Genomic DNA, 18,940 nt, shown 5'->3' on the forward strand with positions numbered 1-18,940 from the left:
CTTTCATTTTCTTTACCTTGTTTCCGTATCACTCACTTATATTTTGTCTATAAACAGCATTATTACTTTTTCACTCTCTCAGCTCAGAGTTTGCCATGGAAAAGCTGAAGAAAAAAGGCAGCGTGACTGGAAGTTTTGTTCTGCGCCGCTCTCCTCAGGACTATGATAAATATCTTCTTACTGTATGTGTGGAGGTGAGAAATCTCAAAATTGACTAACTTTGAAGCAGAACAGGGTATGAGATACAATCTATCATTTGATATTTATTCATTCATTAATGGCTGCTGTTATGTCAAAATGACCACCATCCCATCTTTCCTATAGTTCCAACAACACTTAAATGGCTTTATACTTCACATTAGACATCAAGTTGATGGAGCTATTGGACAACTGGTAAATTCAACTTGAGAAAGGACTTGAAAAGTCACTGAAAATGTTTTTTATAGCAATTACTCAATCCTCAGAAATTTGAGATGTTTATACATGAGCAGAACAATGTAAGACACGACATTGTATGATCAAGCGCCATTACCATCTGGGTAGATTAATGTAGAATCATCAAACAATGAAGAGCAAACATAGGATATTTACTCAATACTCATTGCTTGGAAAATATATGAATTCAACATATCTTTAAAATCTTCTTTGTAGGCCCAAGTCTTTGATAAATACTAATGCTAAGATTCTAGCAGGTATATATGCAGCCAGGCTAAACCCACTTCATCTGAAGCTGCTACATCCAGATCAGGCGGGGTTCATTAATTAGAGCTAACTCTTCAAGAACACACAGAGAGCAGCAGATCTAATCAAATGTGAGAATCGAGAGCCAGAGAGCCTTCTCTTGTCCTCTTATTGGATGCAGAAAATGCATTCAGTAATGTGTTATGGCTGTATCTGCACACCCTTATGAGGCATTGGGGATTCCTGAAGGAATTTGGAGTGTCAGGAATCAAGATACTGGTCCTTAGAGTTTCTGGGCTAGTGCCTAAGACAGATATATGAGATATCTCCAGGCCCTAAGGTGTTCAAGCCGCAGGCAGTTTTAATAGAACAGAAAAGAGCAGAAATGTTTCGACCTGCTAAGAGGTCTTTGTCAAGCACCTTGAGTGCCTGGAGAATTTCTTGTTTTGCTTTATTGTTGTGGGATTGCTCCAGAGCACCGGGTGGCTGGTGGGATTGAGTTCAGCTCCTATCTTCATTATTGCAAGTAGACAGCAAGCAAACGAGAGACTGGCCTGAGGTCTAGGATAACAGAGATGCATAGAATCAATAGTCAAGCCAAGGTCAGGATGACAAAAAACAAGCATGGTTAAACAAGATTAGGTCCTAAAACAGTACTTCCAATAGAAAGTATAAATACACTATCAGTTAATAAGAACCATGACAGGACAAGGAAATAAGGACAACCAGGAAGTATCTATACCGTATACTGGGTTGTGATTGCTTACAGAGGGTTTTAATGCCACAAGTGTGTTTACATCATCAAAAGCTTAATACAGACTGATATTATATAAGGAGAGCAACAAAAGTAAAATGAAAATTAAGGAAAGGGACCTCAGTTAGGGAAAAGGACAAATACGTAACTTGTTACATGTGAGTTTACAGAGGAAGAGGTTCTATTTCAAATGTCAAAAGTAAAGACACATAATTTAATGGGGCCTGATGGAATACACCCAAAGCTATTAAAATAGCTTAGTGGTGTACTAGCAAAACCTTTAACGGATTTATTTAACCAATCATTGTTAACAGAAGTAGTCCCAGAAGATTGGAAGTTAGCGAATGTTTTGCACATTCACAAGAAAGGTAGTAGGGAGGAGTCAGGCAACTATAGGCCAGTAAGCCTTACTTCAGTAGTGGAGAAAGTAATGGACACCATGTTAAAGGATCGGATCGTTGGACATCTAAAATCACATGGATTTCAAGATCAGAGACATCATGGGTTTAATTCAGGGAGATCAAAATAATAGATCAGGGTGGTGCAGTAGACATTGCTTACCTAAATTTCATTAAGGCTTTTGACACTGTTGCACATAGAAGGCTTATCAGTAAACTTAAGTTTGGATTCCAATATTGTTAAATGAGTCAGGCAGTGGCTAAGTGACAGGCTACAGAGGGTTGTAGTCAATGGAGTATATTCGAAGCATGGTCTAGTTCCCAGTGGTGTACCTCAGGGATCTATACTTGGACCCTTCTCTTTAATATTTTTATTAATGCTATTGTCTTGATGGTCAGGTATGTTTTGTTGCTGATGATACTAAGATATGTAACAGGGTTGATGTTCCAGGAGGGATAAGCCAAATGGCAAATGATTTAGGTAAACTAGAAAAATGGTCAGAGCTGTGGCAGCTGACATTTAATGTGGATAAGCGCAAGATAATGCATCTTGGATGTAAAAACCCAAGGGCAGAGTATAGAATATTTGATAGAGTCCTAAACTCAACATCTGAGGAAAGGGATTTAGGGGTGATTATTTCAGATGCCTGAAAGGTAGGCAGACAATGTAATAGAGCAACACGAAATTCTAGCAAAATGCCTGGTTATATAGGGAGAGGTATTAGAAGTAGAAAAAGTGCTCATGCCACTGTATAGAACACTGGTGAGACATCACTTGGAGTATTATACGCAGTAGTGGAGACTGTATCTCCAGAACGATATTGATACTTTGGAGAGAGTTCAGAGAAGAGCTACTAAACTGGTTCATGGATTACAGGATAAAACTTACAAAGAAAGGTTAAAGAATCTTAACTTGTATAGCTTGGAGGAAAGACGAGACAGGGGGGATATGATAGAAATATTTAAATACATAAAGGGAATCAACACAGTAAAGGAGGAGACTATATTTAACACCTTCCCTACCAAGGGCGTATCAGGTACGTCCAACAAAAAACGGTCCTTAAGGACCGCGGACGTACCTGATATGTATGCGGCTAATTCCAGCTGCTTTAGTGGTATTGCAGCAATGCCTCGATGTTGAGGAATTGTGCAATACCCCCCGACTGCCTCGCTCCTGAGTGATCGCTCCCCCCGGAGGGATCACTTCTGGGTTGTTCCACGTGGAGCCCGGCAGTGAGGCAGAGCATCGGAAGCCATCAGGCAGGCTTGATGGGTGGAGGGACTCAGTGAAGAATATTTTTTTTTTAAAAAGAAATCAATTAGAAAAAAAATAACCCCTTCCCTCCCTCTCTTTCTCCCATGTACTTACCCGGTCGTCGCCGTTCCCCCACCGACGATCAGTGTTTTTCTTCTATGGGGGACTGTCTGACAGTCCAGACAGTCTCCCCTCTACCAAAAAGTCATATCATCATGATAAGTTTATTTTCTTATTAATATATACTTATATTAATATAAAAATACACTTAGAGTAAAATTACACACGTATATGTATATATATATATATATATATATATATATATATATTTATATATATAATATATATAACTATATATATATTGTATATATAATATAAAAAATAAATAATGATTACTTAAAAATATATTTTTTAAATAATTACAAAAAATATATATATATTTATATGTAATTTTATTCTAACTGTATTTTGATATTTATATATATATATATATATATATATATATATATCTCAAAATACACTAAGAATGAAAAAATATATATATATATATATGTAAAAAATAAAATTAATAGAAAATATACAAATGTCCATATAAATAATTACATACATAATTTCATAAATATACATGTAAACTTCATATATATAAATATGTATATATATTTAAATTCTACGTGCATATTTATGTAATGATTTTATATAACTAAGTAATTTTATTGATTGCAATTTGAGGGACCTGCCTTACAACCCAGGCCAAAAAAGTCAAGAGAATTTAATTTGCTAGCACTGTATTTAACCCTGTAACTTTCCATTACACCTAAAACCTGTACAGGGGGGGTACTGTTTTACTCGGGACTCTTCACTGAATACAAATATTAGTAAAACATATCACAGCGATGAGATTGTCAGTGAAAGTGAAGTTTTATGCATTTTTCACACACAAACTGCACTTTCACTGAGGATATAATTGTTATGATATAATTTACTAATATAATTGTTATGATATAATTTATATATAAGGCCAGGATATAATTTACTAATATAAGGCCATTTTTTTCACGTTGAAATTTGCCAGATTGGTCATGTTGCCTTTGAGAGCGTATGGTAACCCAGGAATAAGAATTACCTCCATGATGGCATACCATTTGCAAAAGAAGACAACCCAAGGTATTGAAAATAGGGTATGTTCAGTCTTTTTTAGTAGCCACTTAGTCACAAACACTGGCCAAAGTTAACGTTCATAATAGTTTTTTGCAATTTTAACTCACAAACAAAAAAATGCTAACTTTCACTAGTGTTTGTGACTATGTGACTACTAAAAAGACTGGTCACATGTCATATTGAATACCTTGGGTTGTCTACTTTTCAAAAATATATGGTTTGATGGGGGTAAATTACATTGGCCGGCTTCAAAATTGTCCCAAATAGGACATGGGTGCATGATCACCAACTGTGAAAATTCCTCCAAATAAGGTATTTTAGCCCCCAGAGAACCCAACACACCTATACATGGGTGGTTCTTTGGCAGTGACCCTTAAAGTTCTCAGTATATGTATTCTTAAATTGCTACGTGTTTTTAAAATATCACCAATTATTTTTTTATTTTTTTTATTTGGCATAGACTGGTGGTAAAATGGTTGCATAAAAAGAGTCAAAATACCACAAGTTTAATACCTTATGTTGTCTTCTTTTAAATATATTTATACATGTGAAGGGTTATTCAGGGATTCCTGACAGATATCAGTGTTACAATGTAACTTTCCTTAATTTTGAAAAAAATAAAATAGTTTGAAAATAGCAAAGTGCTTCTTGTACTTATTGCTCTATAACTTTCCAAAAAAAGCTAAGAACATGTTAACATTGGGTGTTTCTAAACTCAGGACAAAATTTAAAAACTATTTAGCATGGGTGTATTTTGGCGGTTGTAGATGCATAACAGATTTTGGGGGTCAAAGTTAGAAAAGGTGTGTGTTTTTTTTTAAATGTCATCATATTTTATAAATGTTTTAATAGTAAATTATATGATATGATGAAAATAACGGTATCTTTAGAAAGACCATTTAATGGCAAGAAAAATGGTATATATTATGTGTGGGTTCAGGAAATGAGTAAGAGGAAAATTACAGCTAAACACAAACACCGCAGAAATGTAAAAAATAGCCCTGGTTCCAAACGGTAAGAAAATTGAAAAGCGGTCTGGTCACTAAGGGGTTCAAAGAAGAGAAACTACCACAACAAGAGGGCATAGTCTTAAATTAGAGGGGCAAATGTTTAAAAATAATATCATGAAGTAATTCTTTACTGAGAATGTAGTGGATGCATGCAATAACCTTCCAGCTGAAGTGGTAGAGGTTAACACAGTTAAGAAGTTTAAGCATGCGTGGGTAAAGGCATAAGGCTATCCTAACTATAAGATAAGGTCAAATGGTTTTTATCTGCCGTCACATTCTATGGTACACCGAGTGCCTCTATCCTAACTAATGATTGTATTTTGATGTGTGTCTATCTATAAAAAAATAATTTAATAAAGATAAAATGTTAAAAAAGTTTCTTTGTAAACAAAACATTTTGCATATTGTGAGAAAACTACACAAATATATCATGCAATAGGTGTTATAAGCTTAAAACAAAAACATTTCCTGTGCAATACCAAAACATGCCACAAGAGTGCACAATCTGCACAGTAATTTATTGTTCACAGTTCAAACTACAGGTACAACTTTCAAGCTAGAATGGCCTCAAGAAAAGGCACAATAGCACTCCTTTAGGTGTCACAGACAGGGTCACCATCAAAGTGTGATATCAGTGATGGTTATCATAGGCCCCATGATCATGGGTGGGCCTATACTGCTCGGGGAGACTCGGGTCCAGAGAAATATAATTAACTGTTACAAGTGAGCACCAAAAAGTGCAAAATAGTTATTTACCACAACCCAAGCACTTGCTCTGAGTTGAAGGATTGTGCAAGCAACATTGACCAAATATTCCTCTTTAACCCCTTAAGGACACATGACATGTGTGACATGTCATGATTCCCTTTTATTCCAGAAGTTTGGTCCTTAAGGGGTTAATCATTATTTACAATTAAGAGGCAATTAAGCACTGTAATTACAAAATGTCAAATCAAAATTGATTACATAAAAAAAAAAAAACATGTACACCTGACTACTATGAAAACTCCAAACTACATTAAATCACCCACACACTGTAACGTCTGTACGGAATGTAACAGATTAAATACACATCCGTAACCTACTAACAATATCAATGCATTGTCTATAACTAACAACCTGTGTTGTAATCGAGAACCCTTTGAAAGAGCTATTTTATTTTGTTTCATTTTTCCCCCCCCATTAATCTCATTAATTCCCATTGTGCTTGATTTTGTCAGATTATCGGTGGTTTGCTTCTTTTTTCACCATGCTCCTCTTTAAGTTGATTCACTAAATGTTATCATCTTGCTACTATAACAATTGTATTGTTAAAAAGATGCTTTAAACCATAGTAAAGTACAGCTTTGCTTTACTTTGCTTTATAACATGATATTTTTTATTTAAACTTGTCCCTGCACTTTTCCATATATTATAACCAGACTGTAAGAAATATGGTTAAACACAGAGACAGCAAAACAATCTGTCCTTTTCCTATTTCTCTCCAGAGTTCCCTGGGTAAAGATTACAAGGGCTGCCTTATTTTGTGCGTGAATGATACATTTTCCCTGTCTGCTGTCCCACGTTACTTCTCTAGCCTGAGGTGTCTCCTGGAACATTATAAACAGCATAGCTTGCGTTTAGGTGGGATCTGCACTCGGCTTTCCTCCTGCATCCCTCCAAGACCCAAAGGTATCAAATGCAATACATCCATAAAATGTTTTTCAATTTATATATTCACCTGCTCATAGGCCAGCAATTTCTTGTGTTTTAGTGACAACTTGTCCTGCAAGTCTGCTCATCCATTAAGATATTAAATATTTAGATTGTTTGTGGTGCACTGACTTACAGGGGACACAGAGAACTTCAGAGACATTAAAATTATTTTTTGCCTTTTGTTGGCAATGATAGAACCACAAAGCAAAGGTCCTTGAAAATGAGTGATAATGCTTTATAAAAATGATAAAGTAGTCAGGCATAGGATGCTGTTAGATAAACTATTCTATTAATCACAACTACATTTATCTTTATGTATGACTGCTTTGTGACCATATTGGTTGTATAGTCCTCAAACGTGAGTTTGACATTATTTTTCATGATTAGTCTTTTTTGTAATGTTCGTGTTTTTGGACTCAAAATATCTGTAAGGATTAAGGGGTCTATGGTTTGAAAGAGTAAGAAGTAATTGTTATTCAGGAGAGGAGTCCTCATGATGTATTTGGTTTGTACATGTAAAGCATTTGTTTTAAAATATATATTTTTTTGTACTCCCAAAAAGAATGACACTCTTCGAAATTGTACGTAGTTTACCAGTTTTACTTTCAGGGGATGCATACGATTTTCTACAACTGCCATATAAATAATTGGTAAAGTACTAAATATTGTCCTAAAATCTCTGCGTGGCTCAGGATGTTCAGATACAGTAAACATATGGTTTAGATTTGATGAGGACAATGCCATATTTATTTTCTTAATGGTATCCTTATCTGCACCAACAGAAAAATCTAACCTCTTAATAGTACGAGACAGTTGTCCTCAAATGGTCTTGTCACCAAGCAGACAAAGAAGGAACATCGCCCCGCTAACATTTCCCAAGATTCATATTAATGACATTACCTTTGTAAGTACTGACTAGTGGTTGATTTGGATTAATGAAATGATGGGACTGTTATAGCAAAATGGTTATAATTTTATTGTGTGATACCATTCAAAATGTGCCCACCATAACTGTCTTCCATAGGGGGTGGCACAAGCAAAAGGTTCTTTCACGAAAATTATCCATGGTGTCCTTAGAGATTCTGATGGTGAGGAGGAACGTGAGGTAAAGGTTATGTTGAAGATTCTGGATCCTTGCCATCAACATTACCAAGAGGTAAAACAGCTTTTTACATTTGCCGTCTGACATAAAACACTCAACTGGTCAATCATTACACCTACAGGGCTGCATAAAATATTATACTCTCAAATACCTGGGGGTGGCCTACTATATGTCTCCTTTACCACAAACCATGTGTACATATTCCACCTGTGCAACATGACATTGCTGTGTAGATGGCATGCTGGATAGAAGCAATCTCTGCAAATCCCTGCTCTTTTTTAAATAAAGTGCTGGCTGGTGAAGTTTAAAAATGGGAAAGGCAGCACTTTATTTAAAAAAGAGCAGGGATTTGCAGAGATTGCTTCTATCCAGCATGCCATCTACACAGCAATGCCATGTTGCACAGGTGGAATATGTACACATGGTTGCTGGGGTTGCCAGTTCTTAGCAAATCAGAGAATGGAAACTGTAGATATAATTGTTTTTTTTTTTCTAACACTTATCAGTAGTTTTTACAATGGCAACATTCTTTTTGCAACAAAAACTGTTGGAATGGGGGGGGGGGGGGGGGGGGGGAGCGAAGGGGTGATTCCTAACTTACACTTCTTTACAAGCCTCCACTGTTTGAATATTGATGTCCGCCCTTCTCTCAACCTCTATTATTCTGTTTTGCTCCTATGTCCACAACATTTTCACCCTCTCAGTTTTTAACCTTCTAACCTTTATTTTTCTCAGCCACACTTGTTATTTCTTATTATCTATTAACCATGTTAGCATTTCTACCACTACCCTGCTTAATCACAGCTCAGTGAAACTTGACAACTACCTCAACATTCTCCTCACTCACTAGCTCACTTTCTTTGTCGTCACTTAGTCTTTCCTAGAGGCCGCCAGTGTCATGAACCAGCTCTCCCACAAACACCAGGTTCTACTGCATGGAGTCTGTGTCTGGGAACAGAGTGAGTGTGCAGGGCAATACGCCACACTGTGTTGTGTTGCTTGAGTCATACTGTGCTATGCTGTTACACATGCATGTTATTTTGCATTATGTGATGGGTTGCATGTGCCCCATGTTGTTGCTTTGTGTTATAGTTTGTTTTTTTGTATCAGATGATAACAAATATTTCTTCTCACATCTTACTTCAGTTATCATGGTGCAAGAGTTTGTACGTTTTGGTGCCCTGGACCTTTATCTCAAGAGACAGCATCAGAGGGGTCCTATTCCTATCAGTTGGAAGCTTGAGGTGGTCAAGCAGCTGGCCTATGCTCTCTGTTACATGGTAATAGTTGTTTCACATAAGGGACCTACAGTGGCGTACACATGACCTATGGGGCCCCGGTGCGAAAATTGATACATGGCCCGCACATGGCGGCGGGCACCAGGTCGCAGGGGTTGCAGGGCTGTGTCCCCTGCGACCGCGGTATGTACACCAGTGCATGCAGATGCACACACACTTAAAGGACCACTACAGACACCCAGATCACATCAGCTCAATGCAGTGGTCTGGGTGTCAGGTCCCTCTAGTTTTAACCTTGCAGCTGAAAGCATAGCAGTTTCAGAGAAACTGCTATGTTTCACTGAGGGTTAATCCAGCCTCTAGTGGCTGTCTCACTGACAGCCGCTAGAGGAGCTTCCGCAATTCTAAGACACTGAACGTCCATAGGAAAGCATTGAGTAATGCTTTCCTATGGGTGGTTTGAATGTGCGCACGGCTCTTGCCGTGCATGCGCATTCGGAGCTGAGCGGCGGAGGGATCCCCAGCGCCAAGGGAGTCCGGCGCTGGAGAAAGGTAAGTGCTGAAGACACACACACACTCTCACAAACAGACGCATACACACTAGCTAACAGACACACACATTTACTGACAGAGACACACTCAGCGACAGACATACATACACACTCACTTACAAAACATACACTCTCACTGACAAACACACACTCACTAACAGACATCAAACAGACTCACTAACACAAACACACTCAGTAACAGACACACACAGTAACACACTCACTAGCAGACACACACTCAACAGACACACTCACTGACACTCACACTAACACACACACTAACACTCACAGTAACACTAACACACACAGTAACACACACACTAACACTCACAGTAAAAGTAACACACACAGTAACACTAACACACACACTAACACTCACAGTAACACTAACACTTCCGGCTCCGGTATCAGTGCGGTGCGCGAGGGAGCTGAAGAGGAAGCACTCAGGGGAGAGTGCTCCCTTGAGCGCCCGCCAGCCTGCCTGCCCGCCGGGTGTAAGCAGGGCCAGCCTCGGGGGGGGCCCGGAGGTGGCCGGCTCCTGGGCCCCCCAGGAGAAGAGGCTAGCCCAGTGCGTACATACCGGGTCGCAGGGGCGGCCGGGTCCCCTGGTGGGCCGGGCCCGGTCTCAGCCGCGACCCCTGCGACGCTGGTATTTACGCCACTGGGGACCTAACTCCATTTCCCAGATCCAGTTATTAGTAATGCACTGCATTGATAACGGTAGTGTACTCTCGCCACAACTATGCTTAATGTACTATACTGTAAATGATACTGTACCCTTTTAGTGCATCATTCACCCTTCAGCTGTCCCCAAAATTCTTTGCAAAAGCTGTAGGAAGGTAGTTGGGCAGTCATGGGCCATATAATTATATCTATTATATTATATATTTTTCTACATAACATTTAGAAATCCCACTAATTATTTGTGTGACCACTGTATACAATACATAACATTTTGTTATAACTCATTCAGTTTCTTCATATTTTTTTGGTTTGTTTCACTTGTATTTTTCTGACTTTCTATTCTGCTCTGTTTTCTATCTCACAGGAGGGCAAACAACTGATTCATGGAAACATTTCAGCAAAGAAAATTCTTCTGAGTCGTGAAGGAGATAAGGATACTCCACCCTTTATCAAACTCAGTGACCGGGGCGTGAGCATTAAGGTCCTAGAAAAAGAAAGTGAGTGCTGGAAAAATATGTGAATAGAAACTTTAAAACCTCGATATACAGCGAGGGAAAAAGTATTTGATCCCCTGCTGATTTTGAAGGTTTGCCCACTGACAAAGAAATGATCAGTCTATAATTTTAACGGTAGGTGTATTTTAACAGTGAGAGACAGAATAACAAAAAAGAGAATCCAGAAAAACACATGTCAAAAAAGTTATAAATTGATTTGCATGTCAGTGAGTGAAATAAGTATTTGACCCCTTCGACTTAGTACTTGGTGACAAAACCCTTGCTGGCAATCACAGAGGTCAGACGTTTCTTGTAGTTGGCCACCAGGTTTGCAAACATCTCAGGAGGGATTTTGTCGCACTCCTCTTTGCAGATCCTCTCCAAGTCATTAAGATTTTGAGGCTGACGTATTGGCAACTGGAACCTTCAGTTCCCTCCACAGATTTTCTATGGGTTTAAGGTCTGGAATGTGCTCCTTCTTGAGCCACTCCTTTGTTGCCTTGGCTGTGTGTTTTAGGTCATTGTCATGCTGGAATACCCATCCGCGACCCATTTTTTCAATCAGATATATGTATATATATATAGTTCTGTCGTTATTATCAACTGGTGATATGTTTTTCATTAATCGGCAGAAACTAATATCATTTGTTTGCAGATTTTCTTTCTATTATTTAGTCTGACCTCTTTAGGAGTTGTCTTATTATTCTAATGCTTAAAATGCTTATCGTTATTCTATATTAGAACTTTAATACTGTCTATTAATTATAATACGTAATATAATCAGTTTCCGCAACATTCATACCAATCATTCGAATCAGACAAACATGTGAAACTTGTAGACATAACATAACTTCAGATATGAGCATATTTTGGATTTTATTAAAAAACATATTTAAATATGACGAACGGAGAGTGTTTACAAAGCTAAGAATATGATAGAATTCACCCTGTCAAATGATTTCTCTGCATCCAAAGCTATAAAGGCTGTTTGTACATTTGAATGATTTATCATATTTAAGATTTTCCGAGTATTATTTATCATATCTCTTCTTGGTACAAAACCCTTTTGGTCTCACACTCTATGTATAAGATCTGGTATTACTATTTTTAATCTTTCGACCAGTATTTTAGAGAATATCTTAATGTCCAAGTTAATCAGAGAAATAGGACGGTAATTCGACAGGGTGTCCGGATCCATTCCGGGCTTAGGAATCGGTAGAACGCTGGCCTGCAATAATTCCTGTGGAATACTCTTACGAATGGTAAATTTATTATACTTTAGTATAAGTTTACTGTAATATAGGAGAAATAACCTTTTCAAATGTTTTATAAAAGATTGCGGTAAATCCATCTGGGCCTGGGGCCTCTTCTCTTTTTAACCATTTGATTGCATTTTGAATTTCCGTAATAGAAAAGGGTTTATTCGAGACTTCTAATTTTAGAGAATTAAATTTTGGAAGTTTAAATTTTTCAAGAAATTGTTTTATCATCATCTTATTATCTACATTGATATTATTATTTTTAAGATTCTATAGAGATTAATAATATTTCCTGAATGCTTCTTCAATTTGTTTGGGGGAGCGTAAAGTTTTATCACCCATTCTTATTTTTCTAATATGATCGTTCCTCCTTTTAAATTTTAATATATTGGTTCTATTATTATTCAGATACTATTTTTGTTTTAATGCCAGCAAGCTTCTCTCCATTTTTTATTGGATCTTAACTTTAATAAGATCTTGAATATCTGCAATACTGTTAGAGGTTGTTAAATTAGGACTAGTTTTGTTTATTTTTTTTTAGTTTTTAGAGAAATATATAAATCTGATAGGGATTTCCCATTCCTTTTTTTCAAATAGGATCCAAGTTTAATAAAAAGGCCTCGCATAAAACATTTGAATGAACACCATATTGATGAAATTGCAGTTTCCCCATTATCGTTAATTTCCATTAATTGCTTTGCCTGTTTGACTAGATTGTTAGTATTTAATCCTTGTGAGCAAAGCAGTTCATTCAACTGCCATCCTGTTTTGGTATATATTCTTTGTTTTAACCTTTAAAAAACTTGGCACGTGATCCGACCATGTAATCAAGCCTATCTTTGAGGAAATTAACTTATCCCGACTAAACCTTAGTAACGAACAGGTCGATTCTATAATATGAACAGTGAACCTTTGAATAGAATGTAAAAATCTTTACTACTGGGATTTATTATGCATTCTCCATGTATTGTACAGTGAGTTTTTGCCAAATAATCATGGAATGCTGTAGCATTATGTTTCTGCTGTGGGTCCGCAAACTTACTAGTCCTAAAAATCTTGTCCAATTTTATATCAGGCACACAGTTAAAGTCTCCATCTAAAATTAATATTCCCTGCAACATTTGATCTATTCTATTTATTATTCTTTGAAGAAATCGAATTTGAGATTGGTTTGGACTATAAATGTTTACCAACGTATAAACCAGATTGTTTATCTTACAGATCAAAATGATATATCTACCCTTATTGTCATTCTCATCAAATATAGGCTCAAATTTTACCTTATTTGAAATTAATATTGCCACCCCACTTTTCTTTTTACTTGTGAAATGTGATTGGTAAATCAATGGAAAACGGGAAAATCTCCAAAATCTCCAGTTTTTTAGCAGAATCGGTCCAATGAGTTTCTTGGACGAAAGCTATATCAATACTATTTTGACAGAGATAATGATACAAATTGTCTCTTTTCTGGGGAATATTCAGACCCTGGGCATTGATTGAAAACAAATTAAGTCATTCATACCTATTATTTCTTTTCCGCTATCCCTCCCTGTGAACATATTGTGACAGATTCATCTGTACAGACAAAGATTGCTGGCTCGTCTGTTTGCCTTTATTTCGTTTGATTTCCTGTCCGTATGCCCCTGTTTGTGTGTATCTCTAAATACCGATTGAAACTACCAAACGGACGGCCACCCAGGAGAGGAGTGTGCTGCTGGTTAACCTCTTGGCCCCAATTAGAACGTTGTGGGTAACCGCAGACACCTCTCCATTCCATCAGTACGGGTGGTCGTCGTTCGTATGCCGACCATGAGGCGGCGGCCATTTTGGAACACGAGAAGGATCAGCGGTGTTCGGAGGATTCTATGGAACTAAAAGCGGACACTTTATCTACCGAACACCACTGAAAACTACCGCCCGCCTTCTATTTCGTCGAGGCATACGAACCCCGGTCCGTTCGGGAGTTTGCAACGTACGTATGGACTTCGCCCAGATAGCCGTCCCATGGAGTCAATCGTATACCGAAAAGAGTTGTGAGAAACTTTGACTCCATGGCGATTGAACTGTGTACATTGGATCTGAGCGCTATTCGGTAGAAATGTGCACTCAGATCCAGGCTATCTGGGGATACGTTACACAAAACACATACATTCGGTATTTTCACATTTATGTATTTTTTTTCCATGTTTATTTTTTATTTATTTTCATAAAGAAATATAGTATTGGGATACAGAAAGGAAAAAGGGGGGGGGGAGAACACGTGCATATGCATGCAAAAATTTACATAGATGGTACAGCAAGATGTAGGTTCGATAAACAGGCATCATACATAGGCATTTTATGCAATTATTACATTACAGGAGTGGTAGGGAAGTGTCATATGTACGTCAAGGCTGCCTAGTGCATTTCCCAATGCTCCTCCACTATTGTTGTATCAATATAATACAATATGAAAAACTGCACTAATTACACTTGCAGGGTTAAGGGTAGTGGGAGTTGGCACCCAGACCACTCCCATGGGCAGGAGTGGTCTGGGTGCCTGGAGTGTCCCTTTAACTTTTGATTCATCCAATTTGTGTTGTCATAGTGCAAACTGCTATAATATTTTTCATTAAAACGTACTAGATATTATATCTTTACTCATCTCATATCCTTTTGTGCATATTCTATTTTTCATAACTTAAAATTTGTGAAGAACAGAGAGGGGATAGAAAGAAAAAAAGCAAAGAAAAATGTGAAAAAAATATGCCATTTGGACAATTGATCTTTTGCTTGTGTTAGATCAGTAAGACTTTGTGATTTGCCTTTGTGCTGTATTATGAGTTTAAATGGGAATCCCCATTGATAATTGATCGTTTTTTTTTGCCTTAGTACAGTCGTTACTTCTTGAAAGTGTCTTCTTTCTTATAGAGTGGTTGCAGAAATATCTGTGATAAAGATAATATCCTTATAGATCTCATCTTTGAGGGTTGTATTCCTCATTCCTTTCATTATTGCATCTTTGAGATAGTAATTTGCAAACCGCACACTCTCTCTGAGAGCAGAGATTTCTTTAGGCTTCTTTAATCGATGGAACCTTTGAAGCGGATGAGGGCCAAAAGAGGATAAGTCCATTATTGATGAAAATAGATTTATTAAATAGGTTTCCAGCTGCTGATTTGTAACATTTTCTGAAATACCTCTTATTCTGATGTTCTTTCTTCTTGAACGATTCTCCAGATCTGAAACTTTAGCTCCTAAGTGTTGGATCTTAGATTTTTTTTTTTTTTTGTCAATCTCTTTTTATTGAAATTTTGTTTTAATCATACCCATGCGAGTCATGAAACACAAGAAACATATAATACACATAGCATTATGAAGCATATCATGACATAAACATTTGCGCTAGTGCACAATCATGTATTAGGGAGAGTGGACCTGCAGAGGTACGTTATCAGGCGTGTGTGGACTGCTTCGGGAGAATGGGTGGTTGGCGATAATGGTCTTAGGGTAACCCCAACGGGTTTTGAGTTATGGCCTTCTTCTATATGTACCCAGATCCCAGGAGGGCCTGGGGGGGAGGGGGGGGTAGGTAGGTTTGGAGCGGTCACTCCCTCTTTTCAATGGGGGGAATGGGTGAACTAGGTGTGGGTCTGGACCAACTGGTAGTGCGTAGCTGTATCTGTGTAGCCTAGTCCATGTTAGGTATAGTCTCTGTTGTCCCTGGGGAGGTCAGGCCTCAGGAATGGGTCACTGGACGGTGTCCTGGGTGGGTGCTGGGATGCCCAGTGCGTGACAGAATGTCGGGAACTCTGCAAGCGTGGAGAGTTTGTGGACAGTTCCGTGGCGTGTGACCACCAAGAATCTGGGAGACCTCCAGTGGTATTCTATTCCCGCTTCTCTGAGGGTGTTGGTTACTTGCTTCAGCGATCTACGCCATTGTAGCATTGATCTGGTGAGGTCTTGATAGATGGTTTAGATTTTAAGTATGAGTTCTCAGCTTGCATCTGTGTGAAGTCATTCTGAAATTTAGTTTGTACGTCTGCTTGTAAGGATAACTTATCTCCTAACTTAGAGACTTCTTTTTTTAACTCATCTGTATTTGAGTCTAGATTTCTTTTTATTTTCTGATAAAATTCATCCATCATTGTCGTTAGTGAGTCTTGTGTAAAGGACAGATTTGGCGGAACTGCTCCCTTTAATATATTGCCTGTATTGGGTTCAGCGTGATCTTTGATCGCTCCTATCAAGGTTCTTGATGTTAATTTTGTTGTTTCCTGAGCTTCAGGTGAACAGAATATATTAATTGATTTATTTTTATCTGGGCCCGGGTTCTTATCCCTCTTTGGAGCCATATTTGAGCAGAGAAGAAAAATAAATAAAAAATTCTCAACCAATTCTCAAGTTTTTATTTCACCTCTTTTTATTTAGATACCAACTGTAGTAATTATTTTCATTTTCTCAGTCCTTTTCAGCAATTTAACCCCTTAAGGACCAAACTTCTGGGATAAAGGGGAATCATGATATGTCACACATGTCATGTGTCCTTAAGGGGTTAAAGGGATATTGTATTGCAAGTTTGCGTAGATTTACTACTTTGTACTACTCAGTAGTAAATGCATCTTAGATACTTACCTTCCAAACCTGAGTTTTCAAAGGTAATATTATAAATGAGATTCCGTGGTATATGTTTAATAAAGATACTAGTCCACTATCACATAGTATTAAAAGCTTACAGCTGAGAATAGGAAAATTGGTTTCTCTCTCCTTTTCCGTTCCCCTTATTGTTTAGTAGATGTTGCCTTTATACCTTTATCAGTTCTTTCAATTTCCTTCTCCCTGTCTGCCCCTCTTTCTCTATTTTTAGATTCTGTTTTGTTTTTGCCTGTATCTACTTGTTTACACCTTTATAGACCTTAAATTAATTTTTATAAGCACGTTTTTTTTTTACTCAGGAAAGGACCCAGCGTTTGGGCTTTACTTCTATAAGATATTCCCTTTCCCTTCTCCTTACTATCTCTTTCCTTCCCCTTTTAAAACATAAATACAAAATAAGTAGTGACAGTGATTAGAAAGAGGGGATACAACACTAAATAAAACTAGTATTCCAATGCATTGTTAACAGGCAATATCAACTAAGCAGCTTTCTGTTCCACAAATTTGCTCCTAAAGGCGCTACTCACGGCCCTATTAGAGGATTATTGCTTCTCTTTTAGAGCCGCCTTATTTGCCAACTGCAAATTTGAATGATTGGAGGAGAGAAGGGGTCCAGGGACTTAGCTTGTTTCATAGGACCAGCGAGCATTCATACCCGGAGTTTCACCAGGAAGCTATTCCACACACGCGGCATGAGAAGCCGTGACCGCAGCTATTCAGTTGTCAGCCACTCCCCTTGCAGCATGAGCGTGTGCACCTCACATCATCACGCTCCCCATTTTTAATGCTCTGGCTGAGGTAAGTAGTTTCTCACCCAAGATTTGATGGTACATGGCCCAGTCCACCGTCACTTTGATGCTGTGCAGTTGTCCTGTCCCCTTAGCATGAAAAACACCCCCAAAGCATAATGTTTTCTTCTCCATGTTTGACGGTGGGGATGGTGTTCTTGGGGTCATTCCTCCTCCTCCAAACATAACGAGTTGAGTTGATGCCAAGAGCTTGATTTTGGTCTCATCTGATGTGACAAACGCTCCTTACCCTGGATGTTTGCCATGAGCTCCTGGAGAAGCCTGCTAGCTAGCCCTCTGCCCCAGGACTATGGACCGTCATTAGTAACTTGCCATGGGTGTCCCTGGTTCAGCACTTCCCCTTCATGCGAATGGAACCAAATGCTAACTCTCTGGTGGACGTTCGCAGGAACCAAACCCACGAATAGTCCCAGCAGTACTTAGCCAAGACTGCTATGGAACTAATTTCATCATGAGGAAAAAGAAAGCAAAAAGAAAAAAAATATATATTGCTTCAACCAGGAGTAGATACCAACACCTAGAATATTCATATACAAATAGATATGCTGTGTTAAATACATGTATTTCTAGCAGAGATGGTATATCTGCTAAACAGTGAATTTAAAAGAAATATAGCTCTATAAAATCAGCAGTACAATAACTTTCATTATAATGATGCATCTATTGGCAAAGGAAAAAAGATGCAGAACAAATGTATCTCCATAAATATACACTTTCTCAATAGTGATGTCACGAACATAAAATTTTCGGTTCGCAAACGCGAACTTCCGCAAATGTTCGCGAACGGGCGAACCGCAATAGACTTCAATGGGCAGGCAAATTTTAAAACCCACAGGGACTCTTTCTGCCCACAATAGTGATGGAAACGTTGTTTCAAGGGGACTAACACCTGGACTGTTGCATGCCGGAGGGGGATCCATGGCAAAACTCCCATGGAAAATTACATAGTTGATGCAGAGTCTGGTTTTAATCCATAAAGGGCATAAATCACCTAACATTCCTAAATTGTTTGGAATAACGTGCTTTAAAACATCAGGTATGATGTTGTATCGATCAGGTAGTATAAGGGTTACGCCCGCTTCACAGAGACAGACCAAACTCCCTGTTTAACGCACCGCAAACAGTCCATTTGCACAACCGCAAACTCCCCATTTGCACAAGGTTGGATACCAAGCTAGCCATGTCCCATTCCTTGTCCTCACTGATGTAATTGAAGG

The 18,940-nt window shown here is 38.2% G+C and overlaps 1 protein-coding gene across 1 annotated transcript in view; it reads left to right on the forward strand.

The window, feature by feature from the left end:
* The window catches only part of JAK3 (Janus kinase 3), a 329,337-nt gene that overhangs the window by 177,969 nt on the left and 132,428 nt on the right, over nucleotides 1–18,940 (forward strand). Inside the window, exons 9-15 of the mRNA XM_063455458.1 lie at nucleotides 83–194; nucleotides 6,744–6,927; nucleotides 7,734–7,855; nucleotides 7,976–8,107; nucleotides 8,928–9,012; nucleotides 9,200–9,333; nucleotides 10,891–11,023. Of these exons, the coding sequence (XP_063311528.1) occupies nucleotides 83–194; nucleotides 6,744–6,927; nucleotides 7,734–7,855; nucleotides 7,976–8,107; nucleotides 8,928–9,012; nucleotides 9,200–9,333; nucleotides 10,891–11,023 (902 nt within the window). The remainder of the gene's footprint in view (nucleotides 1–82; nucleotides 195–6,743; nucleotides 6,928–7,733; nucleotides 7,856–7,975; nucleotides 8,108–8,927; nucleotides 9,013–9,199; nucleotides 9,334–10,890; nucleotides 11,024–18,940) is intronic.

The sequence above is a fragment of the Pelobates fuscus genome, chromosome 5 (assembly GCF_036172605.1).
Source record: "Pelobates fuscus isolate aPelFus1 chromosome 5, aPelFus1.pri, whole genome shotgun sequence".
Taxonomy (NCBI): Eukaryota; Metazoa; Chordata; class Amphibia; order Anura; family Pelobatidae; genus Pelobates; species Pelobates fuscus.